The sequence below is a fragment of the Piliocolobus tephrosceles genome, chromosome 15 (genome assembly GCF_002776525.5).
Source record: "Piliocolobus tephrosceles isolate RC106 chromosome 15, ASM277652v3, whole genome shotgun sequence".
Lineage (NCBI taxonomy): Eukaryota > Metazoa > Chordata > Mammalia > Primates > Cercopithecidae > Piliocolobus > Piliocolobus tephrosceles.
In genome coordinates this window covers 95021516-95039644 of record NC_045448.1, presented here as the reverse complement: position 1 = coordinate 95039644, position 18129 = coordinate 95021516, and the positions used below count along the sequence as shown (strand labels likewise).

At 47.9% G+C, this 18129-nt stretch overlaps 1 protein-coding gene across 3 annotated transcripts in view; it reads right to left on the bottom strand.

The window, feature by feature from the left end:
* Window positions 1-529: 529 nt before the first annotated feature.
* Window positions 530-18129, bottom strand: part of MALL (mal, T cell differentiation protein like) — a 33940-nt gene continuing 16340 nt past the window's right edge. The window contains exons 2-4 of one of the 3 annotated variants that reach the window (XM_023190401.2): window positions 8316-8483; window positions 4282-4404; window positions 530-2417 (exon numbers count right to left, since the gene is read on the bottom strand). In XM_023190401.2, coding sequence (XP_023046169.1) covers window positions 2355-2417; window positions 4282-4404; window positions 8316-8483 — 354 coding nt within the window. In that variant the 3' untranslated portion in view covers window positions 530-2354. Of the gene's footprint in view, window positions 2418-4277; window positions 4405-8315; window positions 8484-18129 lie in introns of all 3 variants that reach the window. The other 2 variants (XM_026447958.1, XM_031934181.1) reach the window with 2 other exon arrangements.

Sequence of the window (18129 nt, the reverse complement as noted above, 5' to 3'; positions counted from 1 at the left end):
ACTGAGAGGAGGGCTGCCCTTCAAATAGAAAGGCAGCAGCACTGCAACAGCTCCAGGTGGACTCTGGGGGCCCAGGATGAGCCTCTGGTGTCTGCACAGGGGATGGGAGGCCGGTGTTTGCTGAGACTTGGACAAGCCTTGCAGTGTGGCAGGAGACGATGGCCAACGTGCAGCAGAGAGCCACGCGGGGGTCAGCTCTTCTCCTACTGAGCCCTCTTCACCTCTCCCAGCCCCTACTGGTGCACTCCCAGTTTTGCCTAAGCTGTGTGAGTTTGGTTTCTGGAACTTGCACCCAAACTGTCCTTACTGAAGAACAGATGACATTATAAACCCAAAGCCCTGGAGACAAATGTGACCTCCCTTTGCTGTTGCTTTAGAAGCAAGGCTGGGTGGCTGGGGAGCTGGGGTCCCACCCTTGGAGAACTTAGGTTGTGAAATGCTCCAAGGGGTGCTTTTAGTGAAATTACTGACAGCACGTAGGACCTGATGGCCAGTTCCAGATGCCAACAAGATGAAGTCGACCAACTGCTCCTTTTTACCATACAAACAACTTTTATTTGCATGTGGCTACTTAGTAAATATTAAACAGTGATCATCCTAGACAGCTGCCAGGTAACAAAGAGAGACACATGGAGGCTTTTCAAGGTATCAGGTTGCAAAAAATAAAAAAATTATCAGAGTGATCAGAAAGTGAGCGAGCAGTAGTGAAGCCAGAATTTTCTTTGCCATGACTCCTGTAGTTCTGTCCCTGCCCCCGCAAACCCCAGGAGGGGAAACAGGTTGATACAAAACTGTAAGGTCTCAAACCAGTTAGGACAAGTCCTTTTCTCATAATAATTTATTTCATTCCCAATGACAGAAGGCATGTGCAGTTACAGGGCTGTGCCCCACTCGTCTGGGTCAGCAGAAGAGCACAGCTTTCTTTGGAAAAGCATTTACTTTAGAACCAAGCACCTTGATTTGATATTTCAATGTGCACAACTCTGCCCATCTAGGTCCTGGTGAGCCCTGGCCCAACCCTGCGGGCACCACCATTCCGCCAGGCCTCGGAGGGCCACCGGGTGCTTAAGAGAATGTGAGGAGGGTGAGTGCAGGTGGAGGAGCACGGTCCCTGGGACACGAGTCCTTCACTCCTCCCTGAGATGATGCGGCAGCCTTTTCTTCCAATGTGCTTGTGGCAGAAGAGTGCATGGATGTAATGTTTTTGCCTTCTTCCCTGGGGGTCTTTTCTGAGGAACCAGGCACTGTCTAGTCCTTAAGAGGTAGAGTCCTGGAATCCTGACCCAGGCGCCCGGCAGCTGCGCAGTTTCTGAGATATCAGACACATGGAGGAGCAGGCTATGCCCTTCCCTCCCCACTCCCCACCCTCAATACCCAGGTCTAACTATATAATGATTTATTTTCCCCACAAATCTACCTCAAAATTGGCTTCATGCAGATTTTCCTTGGATCCCAAAGCTGCAGAGGAAAGGGGAGGGGAAGTGGGAGGCTGGTGGGCAGGGTGGCTTGACCCTGTCAGCCTCCCGGGGAACTTGGGACCACAGCTCCCTAGCGCAGGCTCGACAAGGGACTAGGAACAAGGTATATGCATCTGCATTAGATCTGAAGGCCTTGGCAGCACCTCTTCAATTGTAAGAGAATCAGACGGGGCGTGGTGGCTCAAGCCTGTAATCCCAGCCCTTTGGAAGGCCGAGGTGGGTGAATCACGAGGTCAGGAGATTGAGACCATCCTGGCTAATACTGTGAAACCCTGTCTCTACTAAAAATACAACAAAATTAGATGGGCATGGTGGCGGCGCCTCTAGTCCCAGCTACTCAGGAGGCTGAGGCCAGAGAATGGCGTGAACCCGGGAGGCGGAGCTTGCAGTGAGTGGAGATAGCGCCACTCCCCTCCAGCCTGGGTGACAGAGTGGGACTCCGTCTCAAAAAAAAAAGAAAAAAAGAGAGAGAATCAGAATCAGACTGAATATTCCCCTGGACCTACTCTACGGAAACCCACAGCTGAGGCAAAATCCCCAAACAGACTTGACATTAGTGGAACTGGGATTCTCCATTAGTGGAGTGAGGGCTTTGATGTGAGTTGTCTAGAAGAGCAAGTTCATGGTCAGATAATTCCAAGAGACAGTTGTTTTCCCAGGAGAAAGAAAAGTGTCGTCCTATTCAGCAGAGTGAATTTAAATGTCCAAACGAAGTGTGGTGTCATCGCTCAGTCTGCAAGGACGCTCTGTTAATCCTGTGGACGTTTTAGTGGATCTTCGGTTTATCATCCAGATGGCAAACGTTGGAAGCTGCTTTTGGGGACCAATAATTGGGGCTCTCAAGGAGCACTTCCCCCTTGGCCTGGCGCCTGTGCATCAGTGGTAATAGATGCTGAAGGCATGGAGGATGTAGAGCAGTGTGGTGATGAAGGCGAAGAACTGGAAGGAGGTGGAGAGCGACTGTTAGAGACAGCAGCGCCAGCTCTTGCCCACCCCGCAGGGACCCTCAGCCCCACTGCCCAGGAGGCCACCCATGACCCTGCCTCCACATGACGCTGCCTCCTCGCCTCCTGCCTGGCCTGAGGGCAGCAACCCCTGGCCAAGGACTCCCTCTCCTGGAAACTCTCCATCAGGGCATCCCTGGGGCCATCCTGGTGTCCTGCCCCGACTGCAGTCTCTGTCTCATCTGCACCTGGCTGTGAAGCAGGTTCACCTCCACTCTAGCCCTGGGCCCATATCCCACACTGACCTCCTGCCCGAGGCCCACTCTCCTCTACCCACCTCCAGCAAACCTGTGTTCTGAACACTCCTACAGCTCCCCTCGCTGGTCCAGAACTCCGCTCTGAGCGGCCGCTTATCAGCTCCTTGTGACTGTTCAGACCTCCTCCAGCATTTCCTGGCTCACACTGAGCCCCTGACATTTCCTCACAAGCCCAGTAGGCCTCAGGGTCCTCCTCTCGCCCCGCTTCCTGAGCCTGACGCCTGTGGCCCCTGACTCCTCCTGCCTCCCTTGCCAGCCATATGCAAAGCCACCCCAAAGGCTACTGATTTCCCTGCCTAGCTCTTGGGACATTCATTTCTCCCTTGTCTCAGCCACCGGCATCCCTCAGCAGGACTCCTCATGGCCTCACTTGTCCATTTCTGCCTGCCCTGACCCTTGAATCTGCTGCACCATTCAGGCAGGGCAGGCAGAAGCGGACAAGTGAGGACACTTCTCACTCATGGGGACAACACAATCATGTCGCCCCACATTGAAGCTGTGTGATGGCTCTGCTCTTTTCTCAGGGTAGGGCCTGTCACCTTCACCTTTCGGGCCCTTCCAAACATCCCAGCCCCACTCTGCCCCACTGTTCACTCACACGCTCCTCATTCAGTCAGTCAGTCAACAAATATCTTTTAAGCACCTGCTTTCTTTCAAGAACAACTGTGGGTATAACAGTGAAGAAAATATTCAAAAATTCCTGCCCTTATGGAGCTTACATTTGAGAGATAAGAAGCAGATAGCAGCAAGACCGACGAGTGACACATACATGGGTTAGATGGAGGTAAATGCCACCCACTGTGGGGTACACTGAGACCCTCTGGGGTGGCCACTAGATATTTCAGCTGCCTTCCAGCCTGCCTGCCTCCCTTCCCTCCTCATCAGGTGACTTTAACTTCCTAAACCTGCAAGTCCACCAATGGCCCCTGCAGCCCTCCATGGCCCAGCCTGTCCCCAGCATGGCACCCTGCTGTTCACCCATGGTCAGCTGTCCCAGCTACACCACCCTCCCGGCTGCCCTTGAGCATACAGAGGGACCTTGGCAGGGGTAACTGCCTGGTGGGATCTTAGCAGAGGTAACTGCCTGGTGGCCCCTGCCTCCTTCTGTCCTCTTGACAGGGCCTTCCTTGATGCCTCCTCCCCTGAGACCTTGGCATTCCACTTTCCCCTTCCCTGCTTCTTCTTCTCCCAATAGTTCAGCCATGCCGAGGGATATGGGCTCCATTCCAAAGGCAGTGGGTGCCACTGGAGGATTTTCAGTAGGAGAGAGACACCTGTTCCAATTTGTGTTTTGGAAAAATAAAAAATTCTGCAGACAGTGTTGGGAGTCTAAGAGAGAGGAAAGCTGGAGTGGGAACGATAGAAGGTAAAAGAGGACCCCTGAATGTGGGTGCACAGGTTTACGGAGACACACGTCCCTCTCCCCTGCTCACGTGGCTCCTTCACTTGAGGGCTCAGGGTCTATGCAGCACAAGGCAGAGTTAGACCTCCTGCACTAAACATCTTCTAGCCAAGACTGCTGTCCGTGGCCAGCCCACTCACCGAGGCTGCCGTGTTAATATAGTAAATTCTCGGGTCCATGCTCTCAGAAACAATCGTGGCATGTACTTGTAGGACGGCAGCACTCATGTACAGGATGCCAGTGGTCCCGTGGTACAGGCTGTCCTGAAAATGCAGAGCAGAGCCATGCGTGGCCATGTCAATCAGGTGAGCATTTTCCTCTCTGACTACATAGCTGTAAAGAATGAGCAAACGAGGCAGGCCAGCTCCCCCAGACTCCTGCTTTTTTTTCTTTTTTTTTTTTTTTGCAGTGTGATTTGGTTTGGCTCTGTGTCCCCACCCAAATCTCATCTCGAATTGTAATCCCCACGTGTTGAGGGAGGGACCTGCTGGGAGATGATTGGATCATGGGAGCAGTTTCCTCATGCTGTTCTTATGATAGTGAGGGAGTTCTCATAAGATCTGACAGTGTAAAAGTGTGACACTTTCCCTCTCCTACTCTTGTCTGCTGCCGTGTAAGGCATGCCTTGCTTTCTCTTCGCCTTCCACCATGATTGTAAGTTTTGTGAGATCTCCCCAGCCATGCAGAACTGTGAGCCAATTAAACCTCTTTTCCTTATATATTACCCAGTCTCAGGTAGTTCTTTATAGCAGTGTGAGAATGGACTCATACAGAAAATTGGTTCCAGAGTCAGGCACTGCTATAAAGATACCTGAAAATGTGGAAGCAACTTTGGAACTGGATAATGGACAGAGGTTGCAACAGTTTGGAGTACTCAGAAGAAGACAGGAAGATGTGCGAAAGTTTGGGACTTCCTAGAGACTTGTTGAATGATTTTGACCAAAATGCTAATAGTGATATGGACAATGAAATCCAGGCTGAGGTGGTCTCAGATGGAGATGAGGAACTTATTGGGAACTAGAATAAAGGTCACTCTTGCTATACTTTAGCAAAGAGACTGGTGGTATTTTACCCCTGTCCTAGAGATCTGCAGCACTTTGAACTTAAAAGAGATGATTTGGGGTATCTGGCAGAAGAAATTTCTAAGCAGTAAAGCATTCAAGATGTGACCTGACTTTTCCTAAAAATGTACAATCATGTGCATTCACAAAGAGATGGTCTAAAACTGGAACTTATGTTTAAAAGGGAAGCAGGACATAAAAGTTTGGAAAATTTGCAGCCTGACCAGGTAGAAAAGAAAAACATATTTTCTGGGGAAAATTTCAAGCTGTCAGCTGCAGAAATTTTCATAAGTAATGAGGGGCCCCAAGACAATGGGGAAAATATCTCCAGGGCATTTCAGAGATCTTCACAGCAGCCCCTCCCATCACAGGCTCAGAGACCTAGGACGGAAAAATGGTTTTGTGGGCCAGGCTCAGGGTCCTGTTGCACTGTGCAGTTCTGGAACACAGCACCCTGCAGCCCAGCTGCCCCAGCTCCAGCAGTGGGCGCCAAGGTACAGCTCAGACCATTGCTTCAGAGGGATAAGCCCAAAGCCTTGGCAGCTTACACATGGTGTTGGGCCTACAGGCATGCAGAAGGCAAGAATTGAGGTTTAGTAATCGCTGCCATGATTTCAGAGGATGTTTGGAAATACATGGATGTCCAGGCAGAATCTGCTGCACGGGTGGAGCCCTTATGAAGAACCTCTACTAGGGCAGTACAGAAGGGAAATGTGGGGTCGGCACCCCACACAGAGTCCCCACTGCAGCACTGGCTGTGAGAAGAGGGCCACCATCCTTCAGACCCCAGAATGGTAAGTCCACTGACAGTTTGCATCAGGCACCTTGAAAAGCCACAGACACTCAATGCCAGTTTGTGAAAGCACCTGCAGGGGCTGTACTGTGAAGAGCCACAGGGATAGAACTGCCCAAGGCCTTGGGTGCCCACTCTTTGCAACAGTGTGACTTGAAAGTGAGACATGAAGTCAAAGGAGATTTTGGAGTGTTGACATTTAATGACTGCCCTGCTGGGCTTAGTATTTGCATAGGTCCTGTAGCCCCTTTGTTTTGACCAATTTCTCCCATTTGTAATGAGAGCATTTATGCAATGCTTGTACCCTTATTGTGTCTTGGAAGTAACTAACTTGCTTTTTGATTTTACGGGCTCATAGGCAGACAAGACTTCCCTTGTCTTAGATGAGACTTTGGACTTAGACTTTTGGGTTAATGCTGGAATAAGTTGAAACTTTGGGGGACTGTTGGGAAGGCATGATTGTATTTTTAAATGTGAGAAGGACATGAGATTTGGGAGAGGCAGGGGTATAATGATATGGTTTGGCTCTTTGTCCCCACCCAAATCTCATCTCCAATTGTAATCCACATGTATCAAGGGAGGGACCTGGTGGGAGGTGATTGGATCATGGGGGCAGTTTCCCCTGTGCTGTTCTCATGATAGTGAATGAGTTCTCATGGAGTCTGATGGTTTAAAAGTATGACACCTCTCCCTCCCCTCTCTCTCCTGCTGCCATGCAAGGCATGCCTTGCTTACCCTTCACCTTCCACCATGATTGGAAGTTTCCTGAGACCTCCCTAACCATGAGGAACTATGAGTCAATTAAACCTCTTTTCTTTATAATTTACCCAGTCTCAAGTAGTTGTTTATAGCAATGTGAGAATAGACTAATACACAGTGTTTTAAATGTAATATCTATGTCATAAGCAATGGCAGATTAATAAAGATCAGTATATTTCAGTTACCCAAAGTCAATCTTGGTCGGAAATATTAAATGAAAACTTCCAGAAATTAACAATTGAGTGAGTGCCTTTCTGAGTGTAATGATGAAATCTTGCACTGTCCCACACTGTTTCACCTGGGATGTGAATCAGACCCTTGTCCAGCATGTCTACACTGTCTATGCCACCCATGTTAGTCACTTTGTACCCATCTGGGCTATCAGATCAACTGTTGTGTCATTGCAGTGCTTGCATTCAAAGAATCCTTAGTTTACTTCATAATGGCCCCAAATTGCAAGAGTAGTGATGCTGGCAATTTGGATATGCCAAAGAGAAGTCATAGAGTGCCTTCTTTAAGTTAAAAAGTATAAGTTTTCAACTTAATAAGGAAAGAAAAAAATATGCTGAGGTTGTTAAGATCTACAGTAAGAATTAATTGTCTATCTGTGAAATTGTGAAGAAGAAAAACGAAGTGCATGCATAGCATAATTGGGGTTCAGTACTATCTGAGGATTCAGGCTTCCCTTAGGGGTCTTGGGACTTGTCCTCCAGAGATAGGAGGACCACTGTATACTGTCTTAGGTATGCTGAGGAATTGTTTACTTTGTATACATGTGATAATGTGAGAAAGTTGGCGGGTTTTCTTGGAAATATACTGAAGTGTGTGGAATAGAATGGCATGATGTTTGGGGTTTGCTTTAAAATTCCTTAGTGGGGAAAAAGGCTAGATGAAACAAATGTGGTAAGGTCTTGATAATGCTGCAATATGGGTTATGACTACATGAGGGCCTATGATGCAATATTCTGCACTTTTAAATATGTTTTCAATTTTCGGTATGAAACACTTTTAAATGGTTTTTTGAGATTATGCGATAACATAAAAATTAGTGACGTAATATTAAATGAAAGCATCTACATCCAAAATTATTTGTAGAGTATAATTTATATAAATATGTGTGTGTATATATATGTGTGTGTGTATGTGTGTGTGTGTGTGTGTGTATACTTTGCATATAATTCATGTGGGATATGCAAGAAATAACCTGTCACAGGGATTGTGATAGGGCCTTGAGATGGGACTGATTTTTTCCTACTAGCATTTTCTTCAGTGTTGCTCCAAGGATTTTACCAGGAAGAAAATTTAAGGGAAACACATCAGAATATGCTTGATCAAAGGGCATTGTGTGTTCTCCTAACAGGGGAGGCAATGAAGGGGAATACAAGGAATGATTTACTCTTGCAGAGAAATGTCTTCATTTTGGCCTGGTAGTAACATACTAAGATAAAATGTCTTGGTTCCATAGGAGCCTAGCCCAAGCTCCCTCCCTGCCCAGAAAGGCCAATTGTCCTCACCCAACCCAGGACATCCACCCAGGAGGAGCCATGCTGCTGGTTCTTACCAGAACTCTCCAGGATTCAAATCTTTTGTAAAATCCAAACAAGTAAGACAACAGGAACATCAAGGAGATGAGAAAAGAGGTGAGCGAGACATACATCACCCATCCTTGCAGCAATGGGGATACTACGTGGGTGGCAGCTACCAGGGTCCAGACCAAGAACCCAAATATCTGGAAGATAAAAGCATAAAAGAAGGGGCTTCATTATAGTATGGAGCATGTTTCCCTTTGCAGGGCATCTCTTTTCTGTGTCTAGCTACAAGTTCAGGTGAAGTTAGGAGGGAACCAAGAGGGAAATGGGGAAGGAAGCCTGGCCCCTCTGAGTCACGGTAAAGTCAGGTCCGATTGCTAGAAAATTCAAGGGGTTAATGCAAAGGTCACAAACAGAGGGACTCAGCCAAGTCTGGCCTGTGAATGTGTCTTTTGGCTCAAGCAGTACTGGCATATACACTTTTAAACAATTCTGAATAAGTTCCCAATGTTTAAAACAGGATATTTCACATGGAAAATCCAGATTTGGGACATTTCTTTAGAAATCTGTGGTTCTGGCCATTTATCAGGCCAGAGTAGGCTGAAATGAGTTGTGACTGTCTCTTTAAAAAGGACCTGGAGTCCTCAGTGGACCACATCCCCTCACCTAATTAACCTCACACCATGCTGTGGGACATTCCCTGTTGCTCATTGACACTGTGAAATTGTTTACCAATGAGATAGAGCTTATTTTTATGTATTTGTTAGCCACTAATATTTCCTCCTCTGTAAAGTTTTTTATTTTTTTAATCTGTTAAATATTTTAAAATAGATTTTTCTTTTTCTTATTGATTCATAGGAATTCTTGCTAATGGTGTGGATTTCATGGACTGTCATTAACATTGCAAATATATTCTGCTAGCATTCACATACTTTATGGTTTCCTTTGATTACTAAGCCCGTAATTTTAAGGCAGTTGAATATGTCAATCTTTTCCTTTATTGACTATGTTTTTATCAAGTGTAAGAAATTCTTCTCTGTTTTGAGTCATGAAGATATTCTTGCATCCAAGATTTTCCTCCTGAGATAATTTTCCTTCTTCCTGGAGTGCACCCTTTAGTAATCTCTTTAGTGAAGGTCAGTGGGTAGTAGTCACTTTGATTTATTAGAAAACGTCCTTAAATTTCCCCTGACAATTATTTTCTCTCTGCACTTCTGAGATATATTTCCGCCATGTTGTATATTTTCCGTATGCTTCTGTTGTGTTCTGGCTTCCACGGTTGCTGCCGAAAGGTCAGCTGTCCGTTGAACTCTTGCTTTGTAGGAATCTGTCTTCCTTATTTGGCTGTATTTAGTCTTCACTCTGTCTTTGGCATTCTGCAGTTTGTGAAACAGTGATACCATGTGTCAAGATGTGGATATCTTTTTATTACTCCTGCTTAGTGTTCATTCTACATTTAATATCTGAAAATTCCATTCACTTGACCTTAATAGCTTGATTCTGCAGTTTGTGGCTTCCATTAACTTCCATTCTTGTTCACTTGTTTCCTCTTATGTTTAGTGAATTTTGATTGGGAGCTCATGTCTGTGGGGGTAACTCAGTTCTGAATGATGTATCAGAAACTTTCTAGACCAAACAACTTCACTCACATTTTTTTTCTTGAGGGAGTCTCTCTGTGTCACTCAGGCTGGAGTGCAGAGGTGCAATCATGGCTCACTGCAGCCTCCAACTCCTGAGATCAAATGATCCTCCTACCTCAGCCTCCTAAATAGCTAGGACTACAGGTACATACTACCACACCTGGCCAATTCTTATTTTATATTTTGTAGAGACAGGGGCTTGCTTTGTTGCCCAGGCTGGTCATAAACCCCTGGCTTCAAGCAATCCTCTCGCATTGGCCTCCCAAAGTGCTGAGATTACAGGCATGAGCCACTGTGCCCTGTCTTCAAGCCCTTGTCTATAGCTCAGCCAAAAGATATACAACTGGAGTTCTGCTTTCCAAACTCTATCCCTAGCTTTCTGGGACCAGCAATTCTTGTATTACAACTGGCCAATACATAGACATAGATGTGTCACCCTTTCACTTCTGAGGCTTCCCCTTGCTGTTGTCAGCTGTTGTCTTTGAATTTATGGAGCATTCTTGGGCTCTGAAGGAGAAAAGGGGAAAAGGAGGTGAGAAGCTAGAACTGAAGCTAGAATTTGCTCCCAAAACTGGTACCTCTTAAAGCACCAGTTCTGGGAGCAAATTCCCCCTTAACAATCAAAATCCAAGTGAATTTTGGAAGTCCTAGGCTGGTCTGAGACTGCCGGAGAATGAGTCAAGGCGGGCTTGTCCTAGGGAGGGGGCGGGAGGGATGGAAGCCGCTGTCCTGTGGCTCCCCGTCAACTGTGCTGTTGCGTGTCAGTCCCAGTGACAAGGGCTGCTGATGCTTCAGAAAGGTACCAGGGCTCAGCTTTAAGGCACTTGCCAAGAAGCTATGAGAAGTGCATTAAAATGCTGGCACATGAACAATGCTGGTTATTAGTGATTCACCAGGTACTTTACAGTTTTTTAAATGCATTCACTCAGACTGCCTCGTTTAGTCCACACACCAATTCTAACTCCCTTGGAAAGACCAGAGAACTACCATTTGATACCTTCCACTGCTTACTGCCAGCTCACCGGTGCCAGGCATGGGGACAGCAAGGGAACCTCCACCACATCTTGCCAGTCAGTGCCTGCAGAGGGGTCCTGGTCCCCCTCTTGCCATCAGAAGCTTCCTTGGCCAGACACAGTCATGTATGTTACTTGCATTCGCATATTTAATTTTTGCCACAGTCCATGAGGTAATACTGTACCAGAGGGGACTGGGGCCTGAGGTCACACAGGCAGTGCGTGGTGGGACTACGACATGGTGTAGGACACTTGTGGTTCTTGCCCCAAAAACCAGATTTCAAGGCCAAAGGCGGGGCCAGGTGGAGGTTCCTAGAATGTGCCGTAGGGTGGCCTGCTAGAGCCTCAGCCAAGGTCTGCCTGGGGCATTAGGGGCCTTGATGGGGATATCATACCTGCAGTCTCAGGGAGCCCATCAGCGGCCTCCTCTGTCTGGTTTCCAGCTACGGCTTAGGGATCCCTGTCCTGCCTTTCACAACAGGCCAGGGGCCTCTGAGCATTTGGGAATCTACTCAAATGTCGCGGGAACCTTCCTGCAATGGCTTCAGTGTTGCAGAATCAATGTTCTGCAGAAGAAAGTCACTCACTTCTTATTTCCACACCCCTCTACCTCCTGAACAGTAGGAGGGACCAGAGCCAAGGGCTGCGGGTGGATTTAAACTTGGTAGAGTTCGTGATCTCATTTCTGTCTCAAGTAGTCTAGGTTGGATTCCTTATAGGTGTGAAAACTTTGAGCATTTATTTTTACTTTTTCTTAAAGCTCACATTTGGCTTTCCAAATTTCCTGGTGGCCTAAATTGCTTTCCCATTTTAATGCTTATTTTTGTATTTCCTCAGAGCAGGAGATATTTTTCAATGGTTGGGGCTGGCCCTCAACATGGAGAAATATTTGATTACAGCGAGCCATTTAGAGCAAGTAGATTTCAAGCACAACTTTGGCAGATCCTTTTCTTATAAGCAAACACACACAGTCATATATAAATTTTCCAAAAGGCTGAACTGACACTTGAAAGGACGTCTTACGGAAAGATGGAGCTTAACGATAGGTTTTTAAAACATATTCTCCTCTAGAACATGCAGAGCTCCTTCATTTTTCAGAAAGTTTGTTAAGAACTAGAATATGAGGACTGGGGTAACAACACCCAGATTGGAGTCCAGGAAGAAAGGGCTGACGCCAGGTTTGGAGAGGGAGGTTGAGCCTGGATGTTACCACACCAGATAGTGAGAAGACTTCCAAAGCCTCCTCGGGGTCTGGCCAGAAGGGATCAGCAGGCTCCTGCTGGCCAAACTTGGGTCCCTCCTGGGACTACTTGGGCTGCTTACAGCTATGATGGATTGGAATGCATCAATTAAAGTAAAATCCATGAGTTCAAAATGATACTTAAAATAAAAACTTCTTTGGTCACTTTTGGAGGATGCTTATTATTTTGAAAACTGTTTTAAAAGAAAAAGAAGCTGGCAAAAAAATGTGTTGTGGGGGCAAAGAGCTTCTCAAATACACACATACCGGAACACTACACTCAGGTGGCACCCTTAAGTCCTACTACTCCTAGAACCCTTTGGGGACTTCAAGAAAGCCCCAGAGTCTGGGTCCTGCCCCAGAGAGTCTGCTTGAACAGGCAAGGGAGGCTGCGTTGTTGAGAGTTCCCCAGGCGGCGTGGCCAGGGCTGAGAAAGCCTGAGGCCAGCTCTCTGCTTCTACTCTCACCTCCAGTCCATGCACCATGCAGCACCTTTCCTCCTGGGTTTGAGTCCCAGCTCTGCCTGGTGGGCAGGCCATTTAGCTTATCTGTGCCTTTGTGTCCCTGTCCATCAAATAGAGGAGGTGGGGGTCTCACTGGCCCCTCTATCATCTGGCCCTTGTGATGGTTTGGTGGGTCTGTCTGGCACATGGTGAATGTCGGCTGTAGTAGCCATAACCATTTGGAATGGCACAGAGGGCAGGAAGGGACGTCGTTCCATGAGAAAGATACAGAGGAGAGAATGTCCAAGAGAGGCCTCTCTAAAGGATGGGAAATTCACTTTTGGAAAGGAGGGTTGAGATCAATCAGCTGGGTCGGTGAGATAACATTTAGAGGGCACAGACCCTTCTTATGAGTTGATCATAGCTTTGGTCACCAAGAAAAATGTACCTACACACACACACACACACACACACACACACAATTTTTGCCTACAAATCTGGGGGCTCACAGACCCCCAATGTCCGTCTGCAACCTCCCAGTTGAAGTCCATTGCCACCTCTAGGTTAAATAACTTTGCCATCAATGACTCTATTACTTTGGCAATATTGATCAAAACATTAAATGCACATACTGTTCAACTCAATAATTTCACTCGATGGAATTTGTCCTACAAATGATGCACATGAGCAAAATGACAAAGATAAAAGTTGTTCATTGCAGCCTGTTGATTACAGAAAAGCTAGGAAATGACTCCTTTATTCAGAGGGAACCAGTTAAATCAATTATGTCTGCAAAGTGAAACACTCAGCAATCTTCAAAAAAATAAAAAATAAAAGAGAAAAGTCTATATCCCAAAATGGAACATGCTCCAAGAATTTGTAAAGGCACAGACCAGTGTACCCAGTGTGCTGTGATTTGTGCAGAAAAATCAGAAAATGCGTGTATGAGTGTCTGTGCATATGTGCATTTGTTGCAGGTGAACAGAATATTCCCAGAATGAAACCCAATCAGCCAGTCAGTGCCTTGGTCTTGGGGGAGCAGAACCTCTTGGCTTGGAGACAGTTTTGAATGTAGGACCATGTTCACATTTAAAATAACCCAAAACAAATAATATGTAAATTTAAAAAGAAAAGAAAACTGCGTAGGCACTGGAGGTTCACTAGAGAATTCTGAATGGGAAGAGATAAGGAGGATGGCCTTTGGGGAGAGTGGATCTGCTCACCCACACAGAGCAGCTAGAAGCCCTTCACGGGCGGGAAAAGGGCTGCTGCAGGGGCCGGGATCACACACAGAGGTTCTGAGACAGACGCTGCCTGAGTAATGACGCCCTGGGAATGGTGAAGGATATGTCAAAAAGATGCATGGTCTCAGGTCTGTGTGGCCAGGGCTCTGGGCTGTGGCTGGGAGGTGTGGGTTTGGGGTGGGGCAGACAAGGAGCTGAGAAGCAGGGAGGAGTGCCAGGGTTGGGTACCTGGTGGCAGGTTTTTCTGCATAGCTGGGCGTTGCTTCAGCATGGCAGGTTTCATGTACTGCCAACCCCAAATTCCTTTGCTTACTGTGTCTCTTTTTTTTGTTTTCTGGGTCATGATGAAAAATGTTTATTTTAGTGCAGAATGCTATCAAAAGTTTTGCAGCTTTTGCAGGAAAGGGTTGTGTTAGTCCAGCTTTCATGACAGCTTTGCCTGTCTTTCTCTTCCCTGGTACTCAGGTGACTACAGGCTTCATAAAGCCTCAAAAACTTCAGGCTGAGAGGAAAAGGCCCCAGTCAAGATGGGTGCGGCTCATGTCATCAGCAGACAAGTGAGCCGGGGTCTCCTGATCCCACCACGGGCCAGGCAGGCATGGGTTCTGTAAAGGACACACGCAGGCGTTGCCCACAGTGGGAACCTGGATGCCCCAAAGGCTCCCTCTGCCACTGTGATGTTTCAGGATGAAGGAAACGATTGCCCCTCGCATTCAGGTGTGCAGAGTGCATGCTGTTTAAGTCCAGGCTCTCTTGTTACTATATACCTCTCTCTCTTTTTAAAAATTGTGGTTAAATACATATAACAAAATCAACCATCCTAACCATTTTTCAGTGTACAGTTCAGTGGCATTCGTGTTCATTCACACTGTCGTGCAAGCATCACCACCATCCATTGCCAGAGTGCTTTCCATCTTGCAGATCTGAAACTCTGCACCCATTAAACAATAACTCCCCATTCTTCCCTCCCCACAGTCCCTGGCAACCACCATTCCACTGTCTGTCTTCTCTGGGTACCTGATATGAATGGAATCATGTCGTGTTTGTGCTTTTGTGACTGCCTTTTCTCACTTAGCATAATGTCCTCAAAGTTCATCTGTGTTGTAGCATGTGTCAGAATGTCCTTCTTTTTCAAGGCTGAATAATATTCCATTGCATATGTGTGTCACGGTTGGTTTATCCACTCATCTGCTTATACACACGTGACTTGCTTTCACCTTTTGGCTATTGTGAATAATGCTGCTATGAACATGGGTGTTAAAATAGCTCTTTGATGCACACTCTTAAAATGTAAAAACAGCTGGGTGCAGTGGCTCACACCCGTAATCCCAGCACTTTGGGAGGCCAAGGTGGGGATCACTTGAGCCCAAGGGTTCAAAAGTAGCCTGGGCAACATGGCAAAACCTTGTCTCTAAAAAAATACAAACATTAGCCAGACATGGTGGCACATGCCTGTCGTCCCAGCTACTTGGGGGGCTGAGATGGGAAGACCACTTGAGCCTGGGAGGCGGACAACCTTGACTGTGCCACTGCACTTCAGCATGGGTGACAGAGTGAGACCCCGTCTCAAAAAAAAAAAAAAAAAAAAAAAAAAGGAAAAGCAAGACAAGGCCTGTCCTGGGGCTGTGCTTCAGACCCCATCAGGCAGTTGCCATGCAAAATGCCTCCAGAGTCACAGCTCTGTCAAACAGATGGTGCGCATGTTCCTGCCACTGTAGCATCCCTTGGGAGTTTGGTTCTGTTCACGCAAAATGAGTGGGAGTTTGGTTCTGAACATGCAGCACTAAGGGGACCTCGCAAAGGACACCTTAGAGTACAAGAACTCAAACAGGAAGGCAGAGTGTCACCTTGCTTGACCTCAGCTGGGAATGTGTGTGCGTGTCTGACAACTCAAGGTTTTCACTGCTCTGAGCATGTCAGTGACTGTGAAAGTGCCAAGTGTATTAATTTGGGGGTTACAAATACATCTTAGCAGAAGTGGGTGAATTTGCAAATACAGAATCCAGGAGTTATGAGGGTCCACTGTATTTTCAGTGTCAAAATTATCTTCCATCGAGTTGATAAAACCTCATTTACTCAATTAGGCCCTAATCAGTGTATATGGGGGTTTTTAGCTTTTTCCTGTTACAGATGCTGCTACAGCAAATACCTTGTGGCAGAGAGTAGAATATATTCTCTCATGATAAACTGTTTCTGTGGAATGAGTTCCCCAACTGGACTTACTGGTGAGAGGTATAGGCTCTCACCAGTAGGGGGATGTTGCTGCCCACGCCATTAGACTCATCACATTCCCTAGCTAGGAACACATACTTGACTTAGTCCTGATCAACGAGACAGAGGGAAAGTCTTCCTGGTGCCTAAGAAGGGGGCACAGGGCACAATGGTTCCTTTCTTGCTCTGGCCATTACTGTGCAGTGGTGAACCTGAAGCCATGAAATGGAGGAGGAGAAAGATGAAAGGAGCCTGCATCCCAGATGACACAACCGAGCTGCTGACCCAGATCGCAGGACACGAGATAGTGCATTTCCCTTCTGTTAAGGCCAGTCCCAGCCAGCGACAGCCCTTTCACAGCACTGCTGAGGAGTTCCGGGGATTCGAGTCTGTGCATGTCACTCATACCCCTCGCCTTCTCTTCAGACACTCCATTGACTCCCACGACTCCCAGGCCAGACTCGGGACACCCACCCTCTGCCTTTATGCCAGGCTCCCCAAGCCTCCACCACATCTCCCAGTCCTGGGACTGGCAAACTATGAGTGAGACTCACATGGACTGCGACTCCATTTAGAGGATTATCAACCAGCATTAAGAACTGGAGCCGACTGGGCATAATGGCTCACACGTGTAACCCCAGCCACTTTGGGAAGCTGAGGTGGGAGGATTGCTTGAGGCTAGGCATTTGAGGCCAGCCTAGGCAACAAAATGAGATCTTGTCTCTAGAAAACATTTCAAAAAATTAACCGAGCACACCTGTAGTCCTAGCAACCTGGGAGGCTGAGTGCGGGGAGGATCCTTTGAGCTCAGGAGTTCCAGGCTGCAGTGAGCTATACTTGTACCACTGCACTCCAGTCTGGGTGATGAGCAAGACTCTGTCCCTCACTGCCCCCTCTGCAAAAAAAAAGAACTTAAGCAGAGTAGAATTATAAAGTATAGGAGTGTATTTTGTACAGGAAAGGGAAATACTGTTTCCTGGATCTTTTATTTCACTCACACACACGCACACACACACGCACACGCACACACACACGCACACGCACACGCGCACACACACGCACACACACGCGCACGCACACGCGCACGCACACACGCGCGCACGCGCACACACATGCACACGCACGCGCGCACACGCACGCGCACGCGCACACACGCACACACACACGCACACGCGCACACACGCACACACGCACGCGCACACACACACACGCACACACACACGCACACACACGCCTGTAGTGTACCAAGGTGCGATGGAAATCGCGCACACACACACACACACGCACACACGCACACGCACACACACACGCACACGCACACACACACGCACGCACACACACGCACACGCACACACACGCACACACACACACGCACATGCACACGCACACACACACACACACACACGCCTGTAGTGTACGATGGAAATCTCTTTTTGTGGATGAGTTTGTGGAAGCCCTTGCTCCAGCGTGCCTTCCTTCCTGCCCGCCCCTGGACCACTCCTCCCCTTCACAGCACTGTCCCATGGGTAGGCCACAGCCCAGCACAGGTCCCAGCCTGGCGCCTGCAGCATCATCCCAGGGCCTGAGGGGCCATGTGGGGGCCTGGGTGGGAGTGGGAGCCGCTGAAGAAGGTAAAGGGAAATGTGGTGAGATGACAGGCCCGTTGTCAGGGAGTGTGGGAGGAGCCCTGGAGTGCCCTACCTCTGTGGGGCTGGAACTCCCTGTACCTGAGCTAGGGTCTTCCACACACGTGTTCCCACCCCAAGTGCCACAACTGGAGGCCAGGGACCCAGCCAGGCTGTGCTGGGTGCTCCTGGGCAGGGCTCACCTGGCTGCAAGTCTCCCTGTGGGTGGCTCAGAGACCCAGAGCCCACCTGGGTGCTGCTTACAACTCATGAGGCAGCTCCCACCCCCGTGTCACTGGCCCTGCAGCCTCATGAAGCCTTCTGAGCAGCCATCCTTATCTCCTTTGTGCTTTGAATACGGGAGGATGCTGGCTCTAAAAGGCAGAGGGGCATCCTCAGTTACCCAGCAGGGGCGTGGCAGGCCTGTCTC